We start from the raw sequence: 26,744 nt of genomic DNA on the forward strand, positions 1-26,744 counted from the left end.
TTACACTGCTACCGAAATGGTTCGTGTTACCACTTTTCTTCTTCAACTTGTCTTATTCTTATTCAGAATACTGCAGGGAGTCCTTAGTCACTAGCTGCAACCAAAAAAAAAAAAGAGAAAGAATTTGCAGGCGGGAATGACGGAAACAGCGTTTCGAGGGACACTACTGCTTCTTCAAAACCGCACGCGTCGGGACCCGGAGGCCTACCGTGACGAGTTTCTCACACAACTTGACCACTTCAAGGCACTCACTCAAACCGTCGCGACACAAAAAGAGACAAACCCGCAGTATGTGGCAGTGCTCAACTTTGTTTGTCATGTCGGGCACTGCTACCCTAAGGAGTGTGAAGATGTAGCGGAAATTGTATTGAAGTTGCTGCAGGACTTTAAGGGAAGCACTATGACGTCGGATTTACGGCTCGTGCTGGTTAAATCTCTGGCGCTTCTTCGTTCCAAAAACATCGTCTCTGCTGAGCGTTCCTTTCCATTGTTCTTCGAGCTGCTTCAAGAGCGTGACAAGGTCCTGAGACGCGTAATTCTTTCCCATATTGTCAGTGACATCCGCAGGGTGAACATGCCAGGCGCCAAGAACGGTGCCGCCGTAAATAAAAAGGCACAGAACTTCTTGTTTGGTGTGATGGCAGATGACGACCCAGTGCAGGCTCGCTGTGCTGAAATGGTGATGATTGATTTGTACCGCCGCCGTGTGTGGGCCGACGAGCGAACAGTGGAGGTGCTTACGCAAGCTTGTTTTTCAAGGCACACCGCCATTATCCGAACTGCACTACGTTTCTTCCTCCTACAGATGCCGAAAATAACTTCCATGGACAGCAAAAATGAAGACGATGATGATGACGACCCGGGAAGAGCCATATCGAAAATGAAACAGAAGCTGAAGATCAAAAAGAAGACAGGTAAACGAGAACGAATACTGAAACGTGAGGTTGGGGCAGTAAAGCGGAAGTACAACAAGGAAGAGAAGGAAGAGGAGCTACTCGCGAAGCAGCACGTGGATCCCATAAGGCTGCTGCGGAACCCACAGCAATTTGTTGAACGGTTGCTCGCACGTCTACAGAAGACAAGTGAGCGGTTCGAGGTTCGTGTTCTCTACTTGAATGTTATTGCGCGGACGGTTTCCGAACATGAGGTGGTACACCTTCCTTTATATGGTTTTCTAGAGCGCTACATGGAACCCTCGCAACTTCACTCCACACAACTGCTGGCGCTTTCTGTCATGTGCACTCACCGTATGGTGCCCCCTGACGCCCTCGAACCGCTCGTGAGAGCCATCGCAAACCACTTCGTTTCTGACCGATCGTCTCCCGATGCCATTACGGTTGGGTTGAACACAATACGCGAAATATGCAAACGTCAGCCCCTTGCAATGAACGCGGATCTTCTAAAGGACCTTGTTGAATATAAATCGCAGCGTGGTGACAAGGGTGTAGTGATGGCTGCCCGCGCCCTCATTCAGTTATTCCGTCATGTTTACCCGGAGCTGCTTCCGGGTAAACTACGAACAAGAACAGTCGATGCCTCTACTGGGGAGGCGCCCAAACCCGTATACGGGAAGGAGCATGTGTACACAGATATTCCCGGTTTGGAGTTGCTTTATGCTGATGAGGGAAGCGACGCGTCTTCTCACAGCTGTTGCTCTGGCAGTAGTGATGACGACGATGACAGCGATGGTACATGGGTAACGGATAGTAGCGACTGCGACCCAGACGATATTGAAGGTAGCTTTGTCGATGCCTCTGAATGCGGTAGTTGTGATGAAGAACACGAAGAGTGCCCCCAACTTGTAGCCGTCAAACCTTCCTCAGGAGAACCACCATGTAAAGTAACAAAATATGAAAACAATGCAATAGGTGCTGAATCGCAACCCTCTTTTCGTGAGGACATGCCATCCCAAGTACACAAGCCTTCTAACCAAGACAGCGACACGCCAAGTGAAGAATCGGGTGGCAGCAGCGAACTGGAAGAGGAACTGGAAGAGTTTGAAGAAGTCGAAGGGGAGAGTTACGATGAGGAGGAAGGTGATGATAGTGATGTTGAGGAAGGAAGTGAAGAGGAGGGAGATGATTCTTCGTTTTGCTATGAAGAGTGGGAAGATGAGGAGGAGGAAGCAGATGAAGAAGAGGATCAACCCTCACAAAAGGGCGAAAAAGACGTTGAAGGGGCAGGTGAGTGGTTTGAGGACGTTGACATTAACTCGACGCAACCATCGCAACGTTCAACAGTATCCAAACTGTCGTCGTCAGCGGCGCGCATTCTAACGGACGAAGACTTTGCTCGCATCCGAGCCCTTCAAAAGAAGCAACAACAGGGTAAACTACTCTCAAAGCGTAAAGGAAAAGATGCAGAGGCACGAACGAAGAAACGCGAAGCTCTCATTCACAGCGTTTCAGCGGATCTCACAGCAGAGGTCATTGAGCATTTCACTGAAAAGAAACGTACAGAAGACCGACAGGAAAAGATTGCTCGCACTGAGGAACTGAGGCGGTCAAAGTCCAAGTTTGAGGCTCGAAAGAAGAAGAAGAGCAAGCTCAACTCTACTCATGTGGAGCATTCGAAGAGAGGAAAGTTGTTTAACATGACAAAGCGCTCACGACGGGTCGGGGCAAAGTTGAAATCTTCTGTGGCTGACCGTTCGAACCGAAATAAGGAAAACAAAAAGAAGGACATTAAGTTCCGCATCCGCCGTGGATGGAAGGCATAACAACCACTCAAACTCCGTTTTAGTGAGGTGTGTGCACACAACGTTTGTGAGGTCGTTTCATTACATTTTGTGTCTTGCCTGCGTTCACAGACCTCAATTTAAAAAGGGGTTTACCAATGCCAAAGGACTTTAATGTACTGACGTTTAAAGTAACAGTTTAAATCTTTTGGCCAAACTTCGGGCTCTCAGTCACTCTATGCTTCCTTTCTTGGGGAATTTAATTTCCAGCACCAAACCTCATGCCCACCGCTGTGGGGACTTCATAGCCAAATATTTACCTCTTTTTCTCCCTTCAATTTGTTGGAAACATTCCTCACTGTTTTTTGAAGGAGGGGTGGTACCTACCATTAAGGGGAGTTCAACTGATTCTTTTTTTTTTTTTGAGTTCACGTGGGAGCCACGCGGTTGCACACAAGTCAAAAAGAAAAGGAAGTAAAAGTTTTTCTGGTGGGTGAGACGCTACATTTGACCCCGTCATACTCCACTGTAGCAGCGCGTAACGTCTTTTTAAAAGTTGTTTCATGCCTCTATGGTCCTTTGTGGAGTTGTCGAGCAGCTTCCTGAGCCCCGTAACCGTTGGCGTATCTCCTTTTTTCCGGCCACTGGAGGAGCGACTTAACACGGAACCGCCAGCTGTGCGGGAGGTCGTTTGGGAATACATGCACTGCACGAAGCGCGCCATCAACACGCGAATTATAGGGTTCTGCGAGCCAACACTAAACAAATGTGTGGATGATTTGCGATTGTACCTTAAAGCATCAGCGGCTGGTGGGAGTGACGAGGCTTCTCTCGCGGAAGTATTGAGGCGCCGTCGTGGTGAGGTGGATGCGGATTCGTTACCTTGGGAATCACGTGCGGAGTACAAGGAGTGGCTCCGCACTCAGGGAAGGTTGAAGTGTGGGTAAGCATGTGAGGGCACATACATGGTGAGCACGTTACGAAGCGGTACGGGGCCGTACCGAATGTGATTTGGTGTTGTTATCTTTTTCTCAAGGTTGTCCATGCAAAGGGTAACGCGGGTTCGCTCATAATACCGTTACCACACTCTTCCTGTTGTGGCTGACCAACCAGTGACGGCGTCCCTTTTTTGCTTGGGATGTTTACATATCGTAAGGAGTGGGCATCTCCACTTCGCTCGTTGCACGTGTTCGTTATGATTTTCATTTATTTATTGCTTTTGCCTTAGCATTTTGTACGTGAAATCACAAAACAGTCCCTAAGTTGTATTCCCTTTTCCCCCCTCTCTTTACTGTTAGCATAGTGTGTGTCAACAATGGTCGATGAAAAATTACCGACGTTATTTTCACCTAGCGCCACGGTGTCTTTCGCCGCGCGCTCCACGTTGAGTCGTGCCACACTCTTTACAACATTGCTGCCTTCCTTAGGAACAACCAAAGTAGAATCCCCGCGGCCCCCGCCTTCTTCACGCCTTTACGCAAAACGTCATAGCTCCGTCTACTCGCGCCACCCGCTTGAAACAATTGTTACTGATCAGTCATCATCATCGTCCGCGTGGTGGGCGGCCAACACGGAGAATAAGCGGTATGCCTCCATTGCCACCATGAAGGTGCAGGCACTTGAAGAGAAGTTCAACGAGCAGCTGAAGTCATATAATGCTTTCCATCCCGTTGTCGTTGATGGAGGTGCTTACAGCACGCAGGCTATACAAAGGCGGTTTAACGGTGAGTCTGTTAGTGATTCTCTGTCAAAACTCACTGATTTCGCCGCGACCAGGTCTGTTAGAAGCACCTTCGACGATAGTTTCGTCTCCACCATGGAAAAGATATCTGGTGTACAGGGAAACTTCACTCCACGGACTGTGGAAAGGAAAAGAGCGGCAGTAATAACACCTGATGGCTTGGAACTGTCAAGTAGCTCCTTGTCCCTTCACAGCGACAAGTTCACCGCCGGTATTGAACTTTGGCTGCGTGAGAATAAAGCTTCAGAAGAAGAACTTAGGCAGAAACGGCTCTTCTACGATTCTCAGCGCGCGAAGAGCGAGCAAAGGGAGCGTTCGCAGTATCGTCAGAAGTGGCAAGCAAAACTCGATGCACTGCACGACGAACGGTTAGATGCGTTTGCGCATTCCAAACACTCAAATGTGCTAAGTAAGAGGGTGTCCATCGTGGAAAACTTAACTGCAGCGACTGAGCAGCGGATTCTTTGGAGCAAGTTCCTCTCCAGTGAGGCCAATGCTGAATCCGCCGGAAGCCCTCGTACGAAATTTACGAGCACGTGGACTTCTAACAAATCCGCTAGTAACAATGAATTGCACGAATGGATTGAAGGAAAGTGGCACAACAGTACGCACCGTCATGAGGAAGCAGCACTCAAAATTCAATGTGCATACAGATGTTTTTGCGCAAAGGAAGAAGTAGCTAGAAGACGTTATGCAAGGCGGATGGTCTTCGCTGGGGTATTGAGCCGTGAAAAAGAAGCGGAAGCAAAGTGGGAAAATGCCCTGCGGATGCGCGTGAGCTCGTACGATACCGGTGGTAACACGATGAACCGCTTGAATCCTTCTATTAAACTTTTGAAGGAAAAGTTACTTGCAGTTGTTGTAAGGCGGAGGAATACGAAAGCGCAAGAAGAAAGGTACCGGCGCGAAATTGAGGAGTACGCTGCCACGTCCATTCAGCGAGTTTATCGAGGTTACCTGGGACGGTTTTGGGTGAAACTGATGAGAAATGGTGATCCCGTGGAACAGCTTCGGTTAATCCGAATAGGGAGAGTGGTTGTGTGCTTGCAGGCCCGCTGGCGTGGATGCCTTGCTCGCGCGGCGATTGAGCGGCAGCGCGCTGCGGTCCTCGTTCTCCAGCGACTTGTGCGCTCAAGAGCGGCGTTTCTTGATCTTTGTAGAAAGCGCCGTGAAAGGAGGATGGAAGTGGAATATGGTATTCACAAACACTACATAAAGGTTATTATCCGCTTTCTCAAACGATGTGTAAACGACCGCAAAGAGTACATGAAGGAGCGTTGGGACCAGCTCTTCCTGATTCAACGTATAGGCCGAGGCCGCATTGGCCGTGGTATTGTGGAAAAGAGTTACAAACGTAGATGCGCTGCCCAGCTTGTGGTGGCTCTGGCAATTCAGCGACGTTACAGAGGTTGGCGCGGCCGTGTAAAGGCGCAGTACGAACGCGAGCAGCGTGCCGAGAAATACTTGCAGCTATGTCGTACTGATGCTGTCCAAGTTATTGAGAGGTCGTGGCGCTTTGCGCGCGGATATTACATTGAAAAGAGCAGGAAGGCCAGAAAGGAGGCAGAGAGAATAGCTCGCATTCTGAGGCGGCAGCGGAGGGAGAAGTTGAACCTGCGGCGCATGAGAATAGCAGCATTGAAGATTCAGTATTGGTACTTCAACGCCCGCTATGTCCGGGAGGTGCGGATGAAACGGATTGAGCAACGTAGGGAATTGGTCCGGAGCGAAAGTGCTGAGCGGATTCTTCGCTTCTACCGTGAGTACAAATTCAGAGCGAATAGGCAGTCGCCGGTGGAAACGGCACCAGCCGCAGAAGAAGAGAATTAATAAGCATCACCCCGTGTTGGGAATATTATGTTTTTTTTTCCATTTGTTTCTTTGTTTCGTGCCATTTATAGGCTTCTAGATGCATATTCGACTTGGATCCTGGACTACCTTCATGTATTCAAGGGGTACCTGGATGAGAGTAAGAGAAACTGAATCGCATTGGATGTTTGGGTGTTATTCGCTCTTCTTCCCTTATTTTTTGACATGTTTGTTGGTCTGCAATATTTATTGCAGACCATACTGTTTTGTCGGGCAAAACATGTTGAAGATGAAGCTTCAATGCTGAACTGTGCGGTTTTTCTTCTTGTAGTATATATGTATATGTACTGATGTTTTTGTAGCCCATTACGTGAAACACACGTAGTGCGGATTTTCCGCATGTAAAAAAGGTGGTCACATCCGTTACAAAAAAAAAGGGTTTTTTTTTCCAGAATATGTTTGACTCTGGGCTTTCAGGGTCGAATTCTTTCTCTTTAAATTTCTCTTCCCCCATTTGACCACATCATCCCCATCTCCACGGTATAGGAATTCTCTTATAGTGTAGCACTGTTACCACATCCCATTAACTGATTATATATATATATATATATATATATATATATATATTACATATTGTCGAATACCAATGCCAATAAATAACTGTGAATTGGACGCTGCTCTGCAGTTAGCCCTCCGGGCTGCTCATGGGGTTGCATGCACTATTGATAAAGCCATAGAAGAGAGGGACACAACACTACTTGACATTCAAACCAGGGAAAATGGGGAGGGTTTGATTACACAATATGATAAGCAGTGCGAGGAAGAAATAATTGCCATCCTTCGCTTAGGCGCACCGAGTTACGATATCATCAGCGAGGAGCTTCACAGCGACACGGTACTGACGGACGCACCGACGTGGATGGTGAGCACCATCAACGGGACTTCTAGCTTTATCCATGGCCTTTTCGACTGCTGCGTCTCTATAGCCCTCGTTGTAGACAAGGAACCTGTCATCGGCGTTGTTAATGCTCCGAGACTGCATGAAGTTTATTCTGCTATTCGGGGTCGTGGTGCATATCTCAATGGTCAACGCATTCGAGTCTCAGAGACGCGTAGCATTAACCAATCTGTTGTGTACCTTCACAACCCTTGCGGAGAAGGAGAGGTTGTGGTGAACACCGTAATTGAGATGCAGAAGGAATTTACGAGGATGCCCGTGCACGCTCTTCGTGTTCATGGTTCTGTCGCGCTTGACATGTGCTTCATTGCCACGGGTCGTGCTGAGCTCTTCCTTAAAGTTGGTGTGGATCCGTGGGATGTTGCCGCCGCCACCGTCATTGTGCGTGAGGCAGGAGGAGTTGTCCACGATATTGACAATTTAAACATCCTGGATCTCACAACGTGCACGGTGTGCTGTGCTAACTCGAGCGAGATCTCTAACATAGGAGTGGGAGTTGCAGCTAAACATGGCTACAAAAAATCGGTGTTAGGATGCTAGTGGGTTCTTGAAAGCGCACGTTTTCCTTAATAGGAGAATTTCTTATTTCTATCCACACCATTCTATACTCCAATTTTTACTATGTTTCCTTCATCAGTGAGTAGGTCCTCCTTTTTTTTTTTTCAGCTTGCGTGGTGTCCTTAGCCACTTACTGGCACAATGGTGCGGCAAAGGTTTTTTTTAGACACCAGACGGAGAACGGGCGGAGCGAGTAATACGACAGGCAGATGAACTTTTGATGCCCAATCGTGGGCGCACTTGCACGTGCGAATCAGTGTGCTCTCTTTCTTATATTCTTTCTACTATACTCTTAGTCTGGTCACACGGTTTTAGTCTAAGGTACCTGTGCTTAGTGGAAGCTGCTCATAAGCCGCATATCAGCCATCGCCACCCTCCGCTACTGAAATGTCAGAGCATGCAACGACCGATTTAGAAGGCAGATATGCCCAGTTGGCCACAATTCAGAGCGAAATCGACGCAGCACCACTACTTTCCCCTACTGTCGAGAAACTCGGAGACGGCTGTAACTTAATGATTGAATTTTCTGACAACCCGCCGATGCTCGTCAAAGTTGTTTCCCTCTGGAGGAACGAAGAAACCAAATACAAGGGTATACGCTATGCACGCCGCGATGGGAACTGTTTCTACCGTTCAGTGGTGTTTGGCATGCATGAGTCGCTACTGAACAATAAGGAGCGTGCCGGTGCCCACCTTGAGCGGATTACGGACCTCAGTAGGCAAGTTGTGGCCGATTACGGCAACTTTGCCGAAGATTTCTGCCATCCCGCCGTGGAAATGGCTAAGAAAATAGAGTCGGGTGAGTGCTCAACGGTGGAGCAGCTGTATGAACTGTCCACTAATGGAGAAGCGGAGTACGCACTCTACTTCTACCGATATGCTGTGTCACATCATATTCGTACACATGAAAATGACTTTCTGCCGTTTGTAGTTGGAATGGGCCACGAAACGGTGTCGGAGTTCTGCTCAGCGGAAGTTGATGCGGTCGCGAGTGAGGCAGATAATGTGCAGGTGGTGGCCTTCGCACAATGCTTCGACGTGCGCGTTATTGTGGAGTATGTGGATGGCAGAGAAGGCGACTGCACTACACGGCATACATTTCAGCAAAAGGACTCACACGACGCTAACGAGTACACCACTATCGAGGTAACGCTACTCTATCGACCGGGTCATTACGACCTTCTTTACAAGTAGTTATACGGGTTGAGCTTGCACTAAGTCCTTCTTACATGTTTGTTCCTGTTCGGTGAAAAGGGGGTTATTTACACCCCTCCCCGCCTCTTCTTAGGCGTGAAAAAGTATTGAATAGATCTGAGAGGGAAAGATAAAGCGAAGCGGGAGTTTGAATGGCAAAAGAGGTAATAGAGTTGGATGTCATCACTACTTGCATACCTTTTTTTTTTTTTGCTTTAACACGAGTAAGTGGTGAGGCTGGCAAGAGTGACACTCCAATGTCAAATCATAAATAGTAGCCATTTTTGGTCGCAGGGCAGGGTGTGTTTGTACCTTTTGGTTTGGAAAAGAAAAATGGAGTTGAGAGAGGTGTTGTCAGTTTTGCCATCTTTACGAGGGTGATGCCACGTACAAACCCCTCCTTTCATGAGCAGTTATTGAACTCTCACGGCTGCTTTCGCAGTTCTTTTATGTATCATGGACTCTCCAACGTGCATTGCCATCCAAAATTACCCCCGACTCCTCTCTTTCTATTGCTAACATGATCAACATCTGAATTCTCGCTGTAGAAGTTACCACGGCGAAGGGAATAGGTGCAAAAAAAAAAAATTGCATCGAAGGTGAACTGCATTTGATCAGCTCCGTGATTTGGGGAAGCGGGAGGGGAGGTCGACCAATACAATCTAGCAGAGGAGCGAGTTCCTGTGAAAACCCCCATTAAGATACCGCTCCATCTTTAATTGATGAGCTCTTCACAAGGAGAAATGCCCCGACCGCTGGTATCGGGTGCGGGTGCACTTCGGTGGGGAGAGAGCACCAACAACAACACCAGTAGTGGTAATGCGAGTTGCGTTACTACCACGGTATCTGTTTTTCGGCAGAGTGTTGATAATTGTAGCGGTGAGTGTTCGAACAAAACAGCGGTAGTAGCGTCGTTGCCCAGTTTGTTTAGCGGCATGGATGTAACGAGAACACAGTGCAGGAGACGTGCAGCGGCCGAAAGAACGGGAAGATCGCATACTTCTCGAGCCGAATCTTTAGTTTCAGGAACACTTCATAGTGAGGTAGTTTCAACCGAAGTGAAAACTGTAGAAAGTGTCTTCACGGGAGCTGTTGGAAACCAAACATTTTCTTATGAAAGTGAGCAAGGGGTGGAGGAAAGAGGTGAATTCAATGCGAGGTTCCAGGAAGATGATGAAACCCCTGTTCGACGCAGCCCATTAACGACCCAAGAGGATGCCAGAGCTGCAGTCTTGATGGGGAACGTCAAAGAAGCCGTTAGTACTCCTTCGGTAAACTCTGCTGTTCAAATGAGTGCTCCTCAACATAATGTGAAACCTAGCAACGTGATGTTCCCTGAGAGAGGTACACTCTCGTTTATGAAGTCCGCATTTGGATTTATCTCCGGCCAAGGCGAAAAACATGAAAACTCGGGAGAGGTGGCTGATTACGATGCTAAAGACGACGTTGGAGGGGGTGATGATGCACCCATTATCCCACCACTTTGCGCACTTTATGGGTCCAAAATTCTTTCTGGTAATTGTTCAGAAAAAACACAACATGCTGAAGAAGCAGCAGCAGCACTTGTGTTTCCCCTGCAACATGAATTTAAAGGAAACCTTACCACGGAGAGCATGAACGATGGAAGGTGTGATTATGTTGCCATTAATTCTTGTTGCTTTCCCACCAGGGGTGAGGGGAACTGCGTGAGCACGGTGGATGACCGAGAAGATCGCCTGAACAATCAAGTGAGAGCTGTGGGCACTTTGGAACCTTACAATACTTCAAATATCTTGGGGGAAGGCGTGGAAATGGATCAGCAACAGGTCACACACCCAAGGAATATCTCTGGGATTGTTAAAAACAGAAAACCGTGGGAAGAACGATGGGACAGGCGCCGCCAAGAGGTTCGCGAGGCGGAGCGCAACGTCCTGAAAGCAGTTGAAACTATCGCGAGAAAACTTGGTGAAGTCCATGCTTCCATTGAGGAGCGTCGAAAGATTGTACCCGCGGCCTCCGAAGTGGAAAAACGTATCGAGCAATGTATCATCGAGGAGTCATTTGACGGGGCAGAGGCTCTAAACGCAGAGCTGACACACCTGTTCCACCGTGTGGCAGAGCTGGATGACGAGACGCTGAACTCATTTTTACCGTCCTTAACCAAGTATGGCACTCATTTGCAATCAGAGGTGATAGCTTTCGCAGAACTTCTTCGTCAGCACCATCAAGATGTTTTGGATTCCGGAGATACCGCTGAATTGGAGATCCAAACTTTCATTACAGAATCAACGCAACGTCTCAACAGTCTTCTTAAAGATATCGCCTCCCAAATGGAGAGGTCGATAGGGAAGCAGCAGATTGCACAGCAAAAGATGAATGAGATATGCGAACGTAAGGATGGTATAATGAAGACAATACGAGAGCAGAACTACGGAACACTGGAAATACAACAACAGTTAGGCAGCGAGGTGGCGGAAATCGATGAGGAAATGGAAGAGCTGGAAGCGAAGCTTGCAGAGCTGAGACGCCTTCGTGCAATCAAGATGGAAAAAATGAAAGAGATGGAACAACGGGTAAGATGTAGCTTGGATGAGCGCCGCATGCTGGAAAGTGAGTTGGACAAACTCATCACACGGGCGGAAAAGAATTTATTCGCGGCAAACGAAGAGGTTGAGAAGCTGCGTGTCGAACTGGAGTCGTATGAAAGTGGTAGGGCAGCGTTTGAAGTGAAGAAGGAGCTTATTCTTGAGGAGTGGGAGTGTGAAACCTCCACGGCCGGAGGTTGCGATCTGCGTCGCGTATCGCTGGAAACGCAAACACTTACTTCTGTACGTGAATATATGTCGTCACTCACCACCCTCTTGCGGCTACGAAGCGACGGCATTTGTATTCTTGGTGACGTAGCGCCATCTATTGATCCCTCTTCACCGGAATCCCAAGACTGTCTCCTATCGGTAACACACAACCTCCAGAAGAAGTTGAGCGATCTTGAGATGGAGAACGAAATGAATGATAAGTTGGTCAAATTACTTGACGTTAAATTAGTAGAAATGCGAAGCAGTTTAGCTGTAATAGGGGCAATGAAACAAACTGCCATTCAGGCGAGACAATTCAGAGAGGCGCAGGCGAAATCCGATGAGATACGTGAACTTTCTGATGCCATCAAAAGAGAGGAAGAAACTCGAACCAACATCCAAAAGAGGTTACAAACAATTGGCGATCTTCGAGAGGAGCTTCAAAAGAGGTTGTGTGACGAAAACAGTCAATGTGAAGTTAAGGTCAGGGAGTATCTATTCAACTATAAAAGTTGTATCGACAAGACGGAGGAGGCGGGTGCTGCATTGGTGGACGCGCTTCATAATTCCATCGGTAAGGAATCGATGCTTGGAAGTGTTGACCTCGTAGAGGCAACACAGCAGCTGGTGGATGTACTGAGGGAAGAACTCGAAGGTGCAAGTATGGCTTCGTCTTTAAATCCAGTGGATCAACAGAGCTCTGAGGCGGTCAAATACGAGTGAGTATGCAAAACAAAGTAAGAAAATATTATTCAAGGCAGCGTGTACAGCCGCAACAGTTTTAGTATAATTTGTTCCTTGAATTGCATTCTCTTGAGGGTTAATGTGACACCGTCAGCGCAAGTTTTCATGGGTGCATTGTCAAGTTTTGCAAACAAAAGCAGCGTCTCCTATAGCTGAGTTTACAACCAACATTGTTGCTGCACCCCCTCTTCTTTTCACACATCTTTTTATATGTATTGTTGGTGTTACTGCGTTCATTTGTCACATTTTCAACATTGTTCACGCTGGTACATAAATAGTACCCGCTGAGTGTACACTTCTTTTTTTAAAAAAAACGTACGAAGCTGCCTAACGTTCATAGTGTGAGGGAAACCTTTTTTGTAGCATTGCTGCCACTGCCACACAATTTTATCGTTGTTTTTTTTTTTCACTCTCTGTGCAGTAATGCCTCATTCACCTTTTTTTTTGTTGAACTCTCTTCTCGTGCTCAGATTCATCTGCAAGAGCTTTAATGGCTGAAACACCAAAGGAGATTCCGCCGGATGAAGCACCGCTACGAGCGGCGATGGGGGAGGTTCAGGAAGATGTCGCGCATAACACGGAGGGCGATGAGGAGAGTACCGCAAATTGTATTCGGACGGAACTAGGCGAAATGAATGAAATTGAATCCCGGTGCCCGCGGTGCGGAGGGAACGGGACCACGCGCCTCATGATTACGAACATACCCCACTTTAAAGAGGTGATCGTCAGCAGTTTTGAATGTCCTCACTGTGGTGAGCGAAATAACGAAGTTACATTTGGAGGTGAGTTTGGACCAAAATCAGTGCGGTACGAACTAGAGGTGAAATCAAAGAAGGATTTGGATCGTCAGGTTGTAAAGTCAGAGTACGCCACAATTCGTATACCTGAGTTGGATCTGGAAATACCTCGGGAGTCGCAACGAGGTGTGCTTAACACTGTCGAGGGGTTTCTGGAGCAAAACGGAGTCTGGTTTACAGCTTCAGCAACCACTTCGTCGAATACAGCATCCCGAATTGTATGAGAAACTTGAGACCTTCTGTGAGAAGGTCCGACAGTATCGCACTGGAGATGTGCCCTTTACATTCATCATTGATGACCCCGCAGGTAACAGTTACGTCGAGGCTTACTATGATTACTACCACCCAACCATTGATCCTCAATTGACACGGTATGAAAAGGAGCGGACGAACATTGACCGTCAACTTCTCGGGTTAACAATTGAATACAATACGCAGAGAACGGATGCGGAGCAGCGTGAGGTGCAGGAGGGGCAATTTGATGACGTAGTACGTATGGAAACAGAGTGCAGTGCGTGCAAAAAACCTGGATTCATAAATATTCAGCAGGTTAACATCCCATATTTCAAGGAGACCGTCATTATGGCGTTCCGTTGTGATTTCTGTGGTTACAAGAGTAACGAAGTGAAATCTGGTGGTGCAGTAGCAGAGAAGGGACTTAAAATAACACTTGAAGTGAAGTCGGAGAGCGATCTGAAGCGTGATGTCCTCAAATCCGACAGCACAACATTGTTGATCCCCGAAGTCGCGCTAGAGTTGGCCCCTGGAACGCTTGGCGGCTTCTTTTCAACAGTTGAGGGAACACTCATGATGGTGCGTGACCAGCTGAAAAGTTTGCCACAGGCGCAATTTGCTAAAGGTGATGCGGCGGCTACCGATCCGGAGGCTAAAACGCTAACTACCTTCGTAAAAGAACTTGAGCATCTGTTGGAGCTGAAGAGGCCTTTCACATTCATTCTCGACGACCCGTTGGCGAACGTTTACATTCAAAACCCTCGTGAGCATCTGCCACCACCGGAGAATGAAGACCCGCAGTTGACAAAAACATATTATACCCGTACTTTCGAACAGGACGAAGAACTTGGCTTCCATCAAATGAATGTCAACTAGCGTATAAATGGCCGCCGGATCTGAAAAATGGATGCTTGTAAGGGCGTCCCACGTGTTACCTTTACTCCTTACTAACTTTAAGTGTCATAGCTCTTTGAATCCCCTTATGGCTTCAATCAGCGTATATTTAGGACGAAGACGAGTCGCATTTAAGTGTAATATTTTCCACTTTCGCTGGGGATTTTTGAATCGTCTCATGCACTATATTAGTCTCACCCAGTTGGTTCCTCTCTTTCTAATGAAGCACGTACAAAAAAAAACACTGCGCGATATCATCCGGCAACACTTTCATTTGTTTACCTCCTGTTTTTTTTCTTTTTTGTGCGGTGTTATTAAAGCTTAGGGATGCAGCGGCCGAAAACGAAGGGGACAGCATACGGGGGAAAAAATAGGAGGGTGAAGAATTGATAATAATTACGTCCATTGACACAGCCGATAGTCCAAATCACTCGTGTTTGGCGGAATCGCGTGAACTCTTACACAAAATAGACATTTAATGTGGTAAATCACCTCAGCAGTTGATTAAACCCTTGCTGCTTAGGAATGAAAAGAATAAAACATGTGCGGTTAGTCAAGTCAATCGACCTGACGTTTTGTGTGTTATGTAGTGGTGCCATTACTGATGCAGATAGCTGGCGGCTTCAAGTTGGCTTTGCAATTTTGTTTCACGTAATTGCTTATCTTCTGTATTTATTTATTATTATTATTTTGCACTGTATTTACACCATAGTAGCGTACGTAAACATATGCGTGTTAGAACCAGAACCTTTGCCTTCGCCGACTCATATCAGGTGTGGGATGTTTACTCTGTTCTCAAAGACGATTTTGAAGCTCTTTCTCTCCACTACATCACCTACGTTATATCAATATTACTGTTATTTTCACCATCACTTAACATTTACAATTTGGAACTCCAGCAGGAGTGCGGACATAAGCCACGTCCAAACAGAAACAAGTGGAATACAAAGATGAGCAGCGATTCAAAAGCCATCCGTAACACCGACGCTTTGGGGCGCGCTTACATGCAGCTGCTTTCTTGCACCCTCGGTTTAGAGAAGGAGGTTGAAAAATATTATGTCCGAGAAGAGGCCATCATTCGCGAGCGTGTTATGCTACTCGACAAAATACAAAGTAACATCGCGGAAGAGCGCCGTTGCTTGGAGATAGATCACCAGGAGTGTCGGTCAAAGATTAGTGCCACCCGTAAAAATAGCCTTTCACTGCGCGGTGATGAGACGAAGTTATCGCAAATAGCTTCGCATACAGAGGCACAGTTAGATAAGGAGGAGAAGTCGCTGAACGAGCGCCTGGCGTGGGTGAATGAGCGAATGCTCAGTGAAACCCGCGAATTAGAAATTATCACGGAGCAGATTAACAAATGTGAGAAGAATCAAAAACTTTTGGGTCAGCGGGAGGAGGAGCAACACAGAGCGGAGCGAGATCTCGATATGGCCCAGCGGGAGTTGAAGTCGCTGGAAAAAGAGATTTACGAGCGAAAGGCATCACTTGAAAAAAAACATGAAAACATTGTCATGTGGAACCGGTCACTGGACAACCGAGAAAAAGAACTTGCGCGATATCAGGAGGAGTTTAGGGAAGATTTAAGACGGGTAGAAGAGGAAGAGAGGCGCTATGGGATTTACAATAGTTTCAGCAAGGTGGCACCGACCGTTTCTTTACGTGAAGTGATGGATGACTACAACATGTCTATTGAAAAGGATAGCCTCTGTGAAGAAATCGAAAGGGATGAAGAGGACGACATGTTGCCGTAAATAACGGAATTGTGTCAACTGTGGGGAATGGAGGGAGAGGGGCGGTAGAGCATTGCATGAGAAGTGTTGATATTAATTTACATGATCACGTTTCACGCACACATGCACACACCTACCCACTAGGGTCCTCTTTTTGTCTCCTTCTTGATTTTTGCCGTTGCAGCACCGTTTTTTTTTTTGTGTGTGTGTATGTGTGATACTTGGCGTGTGTTTTCCCATCGTACTCCATGTTGATTACCCATTTCGTGAAAATCATGACCACGATGGTGAGATTGTAAACGTTTTTACTTTATGGCTCTTATATATATATATATGCGCATATAAAAGGGAAGGATAATGATTAAGTTGCTTTTTTTTTCTGAATAGCATTTTACTCAGCGAGCCCATGATGAAATTTTTTCGAAAAAAAAAATCTCCCGTTTATCAGAACAGTTGCTATGCAGGTTTCTTCGACACACCGCCATACGAATTACTGACGTTCCATAGAGCATCACGGGGTCGCATGGGAGAGGGGTAAAGGAGCGCTTTCACTCGTGACGGAGGCATACATTTCCTTTCTTCTATCAGTTTTTAAAAGTGTCAACGTCTTTTAAAGCACGAAATTGGGAGGAAATGTGTTATTGTCTTTTACTGCAGTGAACATATTTGCTCATGTCTCTCTTAGCTGTGTCTTCCATTTTTTTTTTTCGGGGATGGATGGGATGATGTTGTGCGTGACAAGCTCCCTTATCTCTTTTTGTTTCCCCCATTTTCATCATTGTTTTCTTTCCCTTTTCCTTTACTTAACTCACACTATATTTCGACCCAAATATTTTGCTGTTGTTGTTTTTTTTTGTTTTTCCTTTTCCTCTTCTAATACCACATTTAAAATATCAGGGATGGATGAACTATCGGATATTTATGACTCCATCGTAGCAAGGCGCATTGCAGATGCTCTACTACAGCGTACTATGAACTTCTGTATACGTAAACGTCGTTCTTTTGAATCTCTTCACAGTCTCCGTTGGCGTTTGCTCACGGACCTTCTTCCCACAGATGTGCAACTCAACAACTTCTCGGAGAAATGGTCCTCATGTACTCAAAAGTGCATGACAAGGTGGCGTACAATGAATGAAGATTTAAACAATCGCGCACCAGATGACTCAAAGAAAGGGGAGGTTGTGAAGAGAAAAGCGCGTTTTGAGGAATCTGATTCTTCCAGCGAGGAAGTAGATGATGTGACGATTGAAAATCCTTTACTGCCAAAAAATGGAAGCTTTTACGCGCTCAGGTACCGTTTGAACAAACTGTGTTCTATTATCGCTCTGGATGTTGACCGGATTCACTGGGATATTCCCCTTTTCGAACTTCGCACCACAAGGGATGCCCTGCTTAAAATCCTTAGTGTTTACTGTGTACAACACAGCTGTGAGTACAAACAGGGCATGCATGAGGTTGCGGCTTTTGTGTTTTATTTGACACATAACGATGCAACCATTCTCGAACACCTCCGCAATGAGCGAGGTTGGGGACACGCTTCCCTACCCAATATCTTTGCTCCAATATGTCCAGTGGAAGGAGTGGTAGCGGTAGCGTATCACATTTTTGACGCCATAATGACTGAAAGTGGTGTGAATTTATCCTTCTTGTACTTCAGCGCTTCCTATGGTCAAACAGATGGCATTACTGCTGCCACTCACAATGTACAGGGCCGACTGTTGCTGAAACTAGACGCACAACTCCACAAACAAATCAATACTGTATATAAAATCACTCCAACATTGTACCTTATGCGATGGTTACGACTCCTCTTCCTTCGGGAATTCACGCTTGAACAATGTGCAGACCTGTGGGATGTCTTCCTTTCGGAGCGTTTTGTTACCCCTGCGGAAGACTACCACCTCGAAAACAGCGTCGTTACATTATTTGCAGCTGTCATGTTGTTGAATATCAAAGCCAATATCATGAAAGGCTACAATGAGGCAATTGAAAAAGTGATGAGGTATCCGTCGGTCGGGCAAATTAGTTTTTTGATTCAAGAAGCAGTGCTTCAGTTAGAGAGAGTAAAACATTGCTTAGGGCGCTACTTCGTGGTCGAAGACGCCGTTCACGTTGAGGAGAAGCAGTTGTTTGGAGTTGATTCAGACAGACACGTGTCAAGTGTGATCACTGAATCATCGGTGAGGGGGATGCAACAAAACATCGGCGCATTGGAGTTTGTTGTCACCATGGACGAACAGTGTGGTACATCCACCAAAAGCTCACTCGGTAAAGCCGTAAACACGGTTAACTCGAATGGGTATTATGATGTTATCGCAGATGGAGCATATCCGAAATAAACGTTCTCCGTGATGCGGAAAAGAGGGAATATGGGTTATTTGCTCCATCAAGTAGATTAGAATATGGATGCGATGAAATTTTGGGGCGGGGGAAAGCAAAAAAAAAAGGAAGTAGATACGGGAGGAAAGTTGTGAATGTAATGCGCTGCATCGACGTGGAAACAACAATTATGGCGAAGATTGTGCACCTGCGCTGTCCGTTTGACAAGATGGGTCCAAAACAGTAAGTGACATTCGGAACGTAAGCAACGTTGAGCCACCTGCGGTTTTTTTTTTTTTTGTGAGGAGCATTTCCTATAACGTCGAGTATCGCGGTACAAATGTGTATGGGAGAGAAATACGTCACCGCGAAGTACTACATGTGGAAATCGTTAGTTAGTGACATCCATCGTAGGGAAGTTTTCCGACGGTATGCGAAAATGGCCTGGAAACTCTGGGATTTGCTTGCCTGTTTTTTGTTTTCTTTCTTAACAGTTTTTTTTTTCTCAAGTGTGCGAACGACAGTCAGACGAAAAGGTTTTGGGACTATTGTGCCACTTGCAGCGGTGCTATCTTTTTTTTCTTTTTTTAGATGGTGACGCTGGGGGTTGAATCCACTTCACATTTGTCGAAGTGTCAAATGTGCAGTCCATTCCAAGTTTTTATTTTTGTTTTCTTGTCACTACTTCTTTCCCTTCAAGCACTGTCCTCGTCAGTTAAGTGCTGTAGTGCTGTAGGGGTGACCGTAAACTGCAGTGGAGGTGCGACGCTCATCCCATTAAATTTTGCACCGCTGCGCGGGTAAATAGGATGGAATGTGGGAAAAGGTGATTTGCGGTGGGGAAAATGGGCGGGCTCGTAAACTCCTGCTTGCTCGCTGAATTATTACTTTCGTTATTACCATGTCTTCTTATGTTTTCGTTTTTGCTCATCCTCATTTCCTGTGTATTTTTACACGTATATTATATGAAACAACAACAAAATAAGAAGAAGGGGAGACATATCCTTTTAGTTTGCTAGCCACACATATGACTTCCTTAAAGGAGAAGGTACTGTTCTTGCTTTTGCACACCCTCATTCACATATTGGTTATACATTTTTGGAACGTGGATCGCACGCTTGTGGACGGGATCTTTGGGAAAAGGCGACGTCGGTCCCGCGGAGTTATTGAAGTTGTGGCTCATGGAAACGCGTCCAAAGTTTTTTTCTCTCTTGATAAAGTGGAGAAACTGTTTTACCTCTCGCCACCGTATGACGGCCGAATCAATACGGTTTTGTGCGCCCTTCGGCCAAACTGGCCGATAAGTTACACGCGCGAAGTTGTGAATGGTGTGGATGACAATCCCATTTGCTTAGATTGGCTCATTGCGGAAACATCGGAACGAGACGCGCGAGGGATTTTGATTATTGTCCCAGGACTCGCATCCTGGTCACAAACGAATTATATTCAACGTTGTGTCCTACTCGCACACCGTTACGGCATTCACTGCTGCGTCTTTAATTGCAAGGGCCTTGGGGACACGCCGTTGACAACCCCCCGCATGATATCCGCTTCATGGACAGGGGATTTGCACAAAACATTTTCCACCGCCCTCTCGAGGGAAGCGCTGTCCCGAAAGTTCGGCACTGCGGCCAATAATATATGGGGAGCCGGGTTCAGCCTCGGTGGGGTAATCATGTCAAAGTTTCTAAAGGAATGTGCACTCCAGGGGGTGAAATCACAGCCGTTGGATGCCGCCCTCATCATCAACAGCCCCTTGGATATGGAAGAAACAAGCAGGACCTTGAATGAACCCCAAAACGCCATGTATCAGCGGAAGATGATTAGCAACGTTATTCAGTTCGTCACCAAACACATAGATGTTCTTAAAAACGTTAAGGAGATAGACCTTAAGGAACATGACAATGACATTCTAAAGTTCATGAAAAGCTTACGATCACTCCAAGAATTTGATGTACACATTAACGCGCCGCACAATGGTTTTGCCACTGTCAAGGACTTCTACGATGCTGTGAATGTCTTTACCTCGCTGCGACACTGTAACATTCCAGTGCTTTGTCTGGTGGCTGAAGATGACCCAGTCATCGGCTCACTGCCAAGCAATGCATTCGACGATGTGGCATCTTGCAATAAATTGGTAGCATTTGTAAAGTTCCCGTATGGTGGACACCTTGGTTTCTGTAGAAGTCCAATGGAAGAATGGAACGGAGAACCTTCGGTGATGGAAATGTTCATCTGCGATTTAATCAGTTCGCATAAACATATGGAGGAAATGAAGGAACCAACTGAAGGTATTTGTTTGTATTGAGTAGAAGCATCGTGAATTGCCTCTCGCCTGCATTTCCTTGTGTATTCTGTCCGCATCTTTTGCATTGATTTCTGTTGTTTTTTTTTTTTACTCTTCGTTTGCGCCCACGGCAGCGGTGTGGGCGAAGGGGAACCAAAAGGGAAATTACACGCTTCCTCTTTCCCGCCAAGGTTTTTTTATGTTTGGCGGTTTCTTACGGTTTGAATACCATTATCCCCCCTTAATGTCTTTCATTTGCTTATACCGGCATCAACTTAACTTTTCCTCGCATTCGCCTCCGGGTTTTGTGTACTTTGCGCAAATGTCAATGATGGTGACATCTGACAAGCGTAACGTCCGTCGATGTTGTGAAAACAAAACAGGGATCGGGTTGATGTGATTTAACAAAAGGATGAACATTTTGCCGCGTTTATGTTGTTCATATGCTATTCCGCTTAACTTGTCTACATATACGCACCAGCACCTGTCACGCGATGCGGCATGTGGAATATGAGAGGGCTGCTGATCCACGAAAGGTGGAAGTTCCGTTATATATATATATATTCTTGGCTCTGTAAAACCACATGAATCATAAGCTCCCGGTGTTGTGGTGGCTGGTTTCTGCAGCGTCTCTGCTCGCGCAGAAGCACTGTGACGTGATATAGAGTTATTTGAATGCGTATTATGAGCAAAAAGATGGCGAACTCGCTACCGAATGCACAACTCGGTTAAAACAGAAAACTGTGGTTTGAGATTCCGAATGTTGTTTTCCCGAGTTTTTTTTTTCGGTCTGACGAATTGGAGAGTTTTGGGCCCCCGTTGATATTTCCATCGACTTCAGGAAACAAATGTGCCATGCAATATGTAGGGGGACAAAAGAGGGAAAGGTGAAAGAATGAATGAATGAGAACGTGTCCAAAAAAGCGGGAGTATTTTAAGTAGAAATCTCTTCCACTCTTCGCCTTTTCTCTATTATTAATCTTTCCAATTTTAAATATTTTTCCCCATCATCTTGGGTGGGTGCACTTCGCCGTTGTACTTGCGGGGATAAAATATTGTCACCAGTAATCACCATAGGAGTAGCGTGTGCGCACTGGTGGGGCATTTCGTTTGGCTTTTACGCACGTGGTCGATTGTGGTCCCAACGGTAACGAAATGGACCACCAGTTTGAAAGTTGGCACCTAAAAGCTCCATTTCTTTTTTTGTTTTGTTCTTTATCTGGTTCATTTCAACTCTTCTCACAACACTATATTTACTTCCCTTCTCCTCTCGATTTACCTCATTGATTTATTTTTGTTGCATGCATCCGTGGCCTGGGGTCTTCTTTTCTCTTCTCTTCCCTTTTTTTTTTTAGTGTAGATATTCTTATAAAGGAAATGTTTGCTAGGGTTAAAAGGGTAAGGCAAAAGCGTTCTATGTTCCTTACTGTAATAACCTTGATTATTGGTATCGTAGTGCTGCGGAAACTTATCCACTACAGCGTACAAAAACACCAAGAAATGAGTGATGAATATGCGGATAGAAGGGCCCGGTACGATCCGAGTCCGCATGTTGACACACCCTTTCAGTACATTTCGCCTGAAGTGTTGGAAACATGGAAGTCGCGGGACTATCTTGTGGCATTGGGGGTTTTGTCTCCGGATATTAGCGTGAGGCGGAGACGCCGCTTCCTTCAACGCATGACATGTTGGACGTTCCCCGATGTGGCTACAAAGAGGAATAACTTCACTGGGGCCATGATACCATTATATGTTCTCGCGCGGCATCCGGTTCATAACTTCAAGTACTCAGATATATTAAAGGAGGAGGCTCGTCATTGGGAGGACATTATCACACTTCCCATTGATGAGGGTCGCGTTTCAACAAATAAGAAAATGGGAGATGGCACCTTTTGGGGACCCGAGACGGAGGTTGGTATGAGCCGAAAAACATTCATGTGGTTGGATTTGGCACTGAACCTTTTCGGTACTGCAACTTTCATTAGTAAAGCTGATGACGACATGTACCTTCGCGTACCACAGCAACTTGCCAATATACGCGTCTTGCCCACCCATAAATTGTACTATGGCTACAGTATGCCGAACCGCTATCCATACCAGTTCCGCTATGCTGATGGATCGGTCTTCACCATTTCCAGAGACATCGCTGAAAAAGTTGTGGGTTACAGACCCCTGCGCCGTCTCGCTAATCAATCATATGATCGCGCGTACCTTAAACATTATCTTTTGCTTTTCATGGACCATGAGGATATGATGGTGGGGCACACAATATTCCGCGTTGCAAAGGACGTTACTTACGCGACCGTTAGGCGATGTCATTTTCATAATATTTACGGAAGGTTTGATGTTTCCCCGCTGACGTTCAACTCAATCATGCTGCACAATATAAAGGAAAGTGAATACGCCGACCTGATGAGGCATTTCAGTAATATTAAACCAACTCCCACAAGGTACGTCAAAACTAGTGAAGGAATTTTCTTCGAATGCGAATTCCACAGCGGCAGAGCTCTGCATTTGGGTGGAAGGTGGTGACAAAATCTACCATAGTCAAAAACGTTCCTCCCCTTCATCTTTGCAATTTTGTACTTTCTGTCCTGGCGAACAGACGGAAGAACCTGTAAGTGCGTCTAATATAAATTTTTCTTCCCTTCAATTACATGGTGTCATGCACTACATTCGAATGCGGAAGTCAGTTCCTGCACTCCCCTACAAACCCCCTTTCTCCTCCCCCGCATACCTAATTTTTTTCTTTTCCTCCCTTAAAATAAGAAACGGGATGCTAAGAGATGCCGTGGAAGGTCCCCACTTCGAGAGGTACGATGACATCATCTGCCGTAAAGGCTGCTGAGGTTCAGCTCCAGGAGTACTCTTCATGAATGTGATTTATCGAGCCTTTTTGCCTCGCAGGCGACATCCAATACCCCTCCGTGGAGTTATCCTTGTGATTTGTATTCTCCGCATCCCCGAGCTGTGCTTGTCCCGGTCTATCTTTATTTCTCATAGTCCGAGCGGAGAGTCCCCAAGCCAACGCGGATGGTTCGTGGCCTCCCCATTTTATGCTGCCCTGCCTCTTTGTTTTGTGTTCGGGAACATGGCCGACGGCTGCTCTCGTATTTATAACGCACCCGGGTTGGTGCTGGGACCCCTTATATTTGAATTTGGAGGGGTCGGCGTGTGAGACGTTTTTTTTATTTATTTGCTCCGTGGGGGTTTGTATCTTCCTCGGTATCTTCTTCGTGAGCCTCCTCCTGATTGCGCGGGTTTTGTACACTTTGGGGATGCTCCCCCGTTTTTTGATCGACGGTTAGGAAAATATTGGGTACCGTCGATGAGGACTCGGTGTTCTGCTGAATCGTCGTGTTTTTGTGTATATTCCTTGATATTGCGGGGTCGGGACGGTCCTCTAATTCGTTGTTGTTCATACGCCGTTAGTTGTCTGCGTGGGCGGTTTTTGAACTACGCTGTGAATGCTTCGATATTGCGTTTCAGTTCATCTTCCGGTGTGAGTTTTCGGCGTAAGTTGAGGCGTCGACCCAGGTATTTTTTAGCGGAGATCGATGAACAAAGTTCCTCGTATGCGACTTGACCTTCCTGTACGAAACGTTCCCCGTTGTCTTTATTCCCGCTTACCATAAGCTCTTCTTCAACCGCGATCCAAGCCGAGTCGATGTATGTTTCGTCGTGTTTCCAGGACCCACCAATGGGCCATAAAGTGACCAGGATAACTGTTATTTAGAATTATCCCTCCTCACCTGTGGGCGCTCCCGTCAGTAGTTGTCGTTCAATTCAACGGCTTAACTACTTTTAGTAAGGGAAGTGGATGTCGTGGTTCGCTGTGCAATATCGTCGTTCTAGGGCTGGGAAAAGCCCCCTTTCACACTGGAGCTAGGGGTTGTAGCATAATCAATCATCAGATTCTGAGTCCAATGTTCCTGATGTCGTCCAAGGAGTTTGATGGTGGAAAAACACTTCATTTAACTAACTCCTAGTGCAGATTCCGTTGTGCGAAGACCATCTACCTGTGGTTTCCCAACGTGACCGGCCTGAAGCGCTTCCAGCGGCGCTAAACTGTATTTTAATTTGGCGCCCACAGGATCCTTGCATATTATGGCCTACAGCGGTGGCAACTCCTTACCGTCTGATGAATCCCCTCTCGGTTCCTCTGTCCCGACTGTCATTGAGCCCTCTCCTGTTCCCACTTCGCAGCGTAGCCGCCAATTCAATACGTCCAAGAACAGGGGTCCCATCACTGACTGCGAGGGCCTATAGCTTCCCGTGCTGTCAGCGCACTTTCCCTCAGACTCGGTGTGCCAAGTACTTTTCTTGTCACAACCATTGGTTTTAGAGGGTATATAGGCAATGACAACCCCCAGCTATTGTGCCGCAGTTGACCTAACAGATGCTTCTTTGTGTTCCCTGTTTGTTTTAAACCTTCTATTCCATTTATGTCACCCTTTGCCAGCATCAGTGTTCATATGCCTCTGAACGATGACGTTATTCCGAGTCTTCCTATTCAAATTCTGTTTTGCGTTGCGCTTCTACGTTGCGCCCCCATATTTTCTGCAAAATGCGGAGTTCACTTTTTTCTTCGCAAAGGGACCTTGAAAACGTTAATTTTTTTTTTTAGCATGAAGGGGCCCCAAGCATTCCATCACGATTCACGCGGGATCACGCAGCCATTCTGTTCCACACCCCCGATAACAATACCAGCAGCTGTTTGCAGAACTAGAGGAACAGCTTTCCATGTTCGGAAGAGTTGATATATACCTCCCCTCGTACCGGGGAACACCGATGGCTGGGCCGCTTCCTCTTTCTCCAGTAGCCGACTGCACACTCCAGCTCTTAAAGGCGCGTGGCCGCTGAGGTGCATGGTTTTCTCTCCATAGAATTTTCCGAATCCTGACACCAAAATGATGTAGCCACTGTCGCTTTGCCCAATCGACCGGAAATGGGAAATGAACGGTATCAAAGCGCTCTCCTCCGATAGGGTTTTACAACACCGGTCTAACAACAAGTTCGCATAATAGACCCGATTCCGTCTCCGGTGTGGTATAGTGGCTAGAACAAGCGGCTCTCACCCGCTAGACCCGGGTTCGATCCCCGGCACCGGAAGCCTTTTTCCGGAGACCAACGTGCAGCTCCGCAACAGGCTTATGAAAAGACAAAAAGTGGAACCGGAAAGCCAAACAACGGAAGCTCTCGTTTAGTCAGAAAGGCAACACAGAGGAAGGGTCGTCCCCCACCACGCATAAAATGACTGTGCCCTTCACTTCTTCACAGGGCGTGATACCCGTTCGAGGGCAATGAACGATATATGAAGGACAGTTCGAGTGGGCATGAGAGCGCCGTCGCAGTCGCGGCATCGTATTGTTCGGGTTTTGGTTGCTCAGGTCCGGTTCTCTACTCACCATTGGTGGCTTTGACACGGTTAAGTAATTTGGCGTGCCTCGTCGAAGGGCGTTATATTAACACAAGGCCTCTTTTTGGCGACTGCGGTGGTTGTGCGATATGGCCAGTGCCTGGAGGGTTCCTGGCGCAACGTCCGACCCCCGGGAAGGCAGAATGCCGCCGGTGAGTGGGCTTGGAATGTGGTAGTTGTTGCGCTTGCGGGTGTTTTCCGGGCAACTTTTCGTTTATAATCAGTTTTACAAAGAGACAGTTGCGTGTTGTCTTCATTTTGGCCATCTGGGTGGCTATCGCCTTACGTGTGGTGAAAACAACTCGGTGAGGTGCGCAAAAGCATGAAAGGTCGGAAAATTAATGAGAAAGTGCGGCCGCACTGGCGGGAGACTCCGTCGCTCCCTCATTGCTGGCGCCGACACTTTCCCCGAGACCCTCCAACTAATTAATGAGGATCCCCTTTGGAGTCAACAATACCCCAGCAAGGTGCAAACGGCGCAGCGACGTGGGCGGTGAAAATGAAAGTTGAGCACAGTGACGTAAGTTTGGAGGTTTTAAAGCCATTTTAAGGGATCATGGTGAACAGGGTTTAGGAAATAGGTCAAAGGAGATAAGGTACTCAGAG

General features: G+C 46.7%; 15 protein-coding genes across 15 annotated transcripts; 14 read left to right on the plus strand and 1 right to left on the minus strand.

Annotated features, from left to right (window-relative positions):
• Window positions 1–136: 136 nt before the first annotated feature.
• On the plus strand, window positions 137–2,719 carry TbgDal_V3740 (hypothetical protein, conserved; the record flags this gene model as incomplete). Its single annotated transcript, XM_011775221.1, has 1 exon — window positions 137–2,719. One exon carries the CDS (start codon window positions 137–139, stop codon window positions 2,717–2,719), a length of 2,583 nt encoding a protein of 860 aa, XP_011773523.1.
• A 521-nt stretch (window positions 2,720–3,240) lies between these two features.
• On the plus strand, window positions 3,241–3,624 carry TbgDal_V3750 (hypothetical protein, conserved; the record flags this gene model as incomplete). Its single annotated transcript, XM_011775222.1, has 1 exon — window positions 3,241–3,624. One exon carries the CDS (start codon window positions 3,241–3,243, stop codon window positions 3,622–3,624), a length of 384 nt encoding a protein of 127 aa, XP_011773524.1.
• A 368-nt stretch (window positions 3,625–3,992) lies between these two features.
• TbgDal_V3760 (hypothetical protein, conserved) lies at window positions 3,993–6,248 on the plus strand (the record flags this gene model as incomplete). The annotated part of the gene is made up of 1 exon (XM_011775223.1): window positions 3,993–6,248. The coding sequence occupies one exon, from the start codon at window positions 3,993–3,995 to the stop codon at window positions 6,246–6,248; it is 2,256 nt and encodes a 751-aa protein (XP_011773525.1).
• A 118-nt stretch (window positions 6,249–6,366) lies between these two features.
• On the minus strand, window positions 6,367–6,741 carry TbgDal_V3770 (hypothetical protein, unlikely; the record flags this gene model as incomplete). Its single annotated transcript, XM_011775224.1, has 1 exon — window positions 6,367–6,741. The coding sequence occupies one exon, from the start codon at window positions 6,739–6,741 to the stop codon at window positions 6,367–6,369; it is 375 nt and encodes a 124-aa protein (XP_011773526.1).
• Window positions 6,742–6,873: 132 nt separating this feature from the next.
• Window positions 6,874–7,725, plus strand: TbgDal_V3780 (inositol-1(or 4)-monophosphatase 1, putative; the record flags this gene model as incomplete). The annotated part of the gene is made up of 1 exon (XM_011775225.1): window positions 6,874–7,725. The coding sequence occupies one exon, from the start codon at window positions 6,874–6,876 to the stop codon at window positions 7,723–7,725; it is 852 nt and encodes a 283-aa protein (XP_011773527.1).
• Window positions 7,726–8,130: 405 nt separating this feature from the next.
• TbgDal_V3790 (otubain cysteine peptidase, Clan CA, family C65,putative) lies at window positions 8,131–8,937 on the plus strand (the record flags this gene model as incomplete). Its single annotated transcript, XM_011775226.1, has 1 exon — window positions 8,131–8,937. One exon carries the CDS (start codon window positions 8,131–8,133, stop codon window positions 8,935–8,937), a length of 807 nt encoding a protein of 268 aa, XP_011773528.1.
• Window positions 8,938–9,659: 722 nt separating this feature from the next.
• TbgDal_V3800 (hypothetical protein, conserved) lies at window positions 9,660–12,434 on the plus strand (the record flags this gene model as incomplete). Its single annotated transcript, XM_011775227.1, has 1 exon — window positions 9,660–12,434. The coding sequence occupies one exon, from the start codon at window positions 9,660–9,662 to the stop codon at window positions 12,432–12,434; it is 2,775 nt and encodes a 924-aa protein (XP_011773529.1).
• Window positions 12,435–12,945: 511 nt separating this feature from the next.
• On the plus strand, window positions 12,946–14,362 carry TbgDal_V3810 (zinc-finger protein ZPR1, putative; the record flags this gene model as incomplete). The annotated part of the gene is given in 2 exon segments (XM_011775228.1): window positions 12,946–13,473; window positions 13,475–14,362. Coding segments are annotated over 2 exon segments (1,416 nt in total).
• A 7-nt stretch (window positions 14,363–14,369) lies between these two features.
• On the plus strand, window positions 14,370–14,705 carry TbgDal_V3820 (hypothetical protein, unlikely; the record flags this gene model as incomplete). Its single annotated transcript, XM_011775229.1, has 1 exon — window positions 14,370–14,705. The coding sequence occupies one exon, from the start codon at window positions 14,370–14,372 to the stop codon at window positions 14,703–14,705; it is 336 nt and encodes a 111-aa protein (XP_011773531.1).
• Window positions 14,706–15,108: 403 nt separating this feature from the next.
• On the plus strand, window positions 15,109–16,134 carry TbgDal_V3830 (hypothetical protein, conserved; the record flags this gene model as incomplete). Its single annotated transcript, XM_011775230.1, has 1 exon — window positions 15,109–16,134. The coding sequence occupies one exon, from the start codon at window positions 15,109–15,111 to the stop codon at window positions 16,132–16,134; it is 1,026 nt and encodes a 341-aa protein (XP_011773532.1).
• Window positions 16,135–16,826: 692 nt separating this feature from the next.
• Window positions 16,827–18,452, plus strand: TbgDal_V3840 (hypothetical protein, conserved; the record flags this gene model as incomplete). Its single annotated transcript, XM_011775231.1, has 1 exon — window positions 16,827–18,452. The coding sequence occupies one exon, from the start codon at window positions 16,827–16,829 to the stop codon at window positions 18,450–18,452; it is 1,626 nt and encodes a 541-aa protein (XP_011773533.1).
• Window positions 18,453–19,459: 1,007 nt separating this feature from the next.
• TbgDal_V3850 (hypothetical protein, conserved) lies at window positions 19,460–20,740 on the plus strand (the record flags this gene model as incomplete). Its single annotated transcript, XM_011775232.1, has 1 exon — window positions 19,460–20,740. The coding sequence occupies one exon, from the start codon at window positions 19,460–19,462 to the stop codon at window positions 20,738–20,740; it is 1,281 nt and encodes a 426-aa protein (XP_011773534.1).
• Window positions 20,741–22,096: 1,356 nt separating this feature from the next.
• TbgDal_V3860 (UDP-Gal or UDP-GlcNAc-dependent glycosyltransferase, putative) lies at window positions 22,097–23,251 on the plus strand (the record flags this gene model as incomplete). The annotated part of the gene is made up of 1 exon (XM_011775233.1): window positions 22,097–23,251. One exon carries the CDS (start codon window positions 22,097–22,099, stop codon window positions 23,249–23,251), a length of 1,155 nt encoding a protein of 384 aa, XP_011773535.1.
• Window positions 23,252–23,591: 340 nt separating this feature from the next.
• Window positions 23,592–23,897, plus strand: TbgDal_V3870 (hypothetical protein, unlikely; the record flags this gene model as incomplete). The annotated part of the gene is made up of 1 exon (XM_011775234.1): window positions 23,592–23,897. The coding sequence occupies one exon, from the start codon at window positions 23,592–23,594 to the stop codon at window positions 23,895–23,897; it is 306 nt and encodes a 101-aa protein (XP_011773536.1).
• A 1,267-nt stretch (window positions 23,898–25,164) lies between these two features.
• Window positions 25,165–25,479, plus strand: TbgDal_V3880 (hypothetical protein, unlikely; the record flags this gene model as incomplete). The annotated part of the gene is made up of 1 exon (XM_011775235.1): window positions 25,165–25,479. One exon carries the CDS (start codon window positions 25,165–25,167, stop codon window positions 25,477–25,479), a length of 315 nt encoding a protein of 104 aa, XP_011773537.1.
• Between the last annotated feature and the right edge of the window lie 1,265 nt (window positions 25,480–26,744).

The sequence above is a fragment of the Trypanosoma brucei genome, chromosome 5 (assembly GCF_000210295.1).
Source record: "Trypanosoma brucei gambiense DAL972 chromosome 5, complete sequence".
NCBI lineage: Eukaryota > Euglenozoa > Kinetoplastea > Trypanosomatida > Trypanosomatidae > Trypanosoma > Trypanosoma brucei.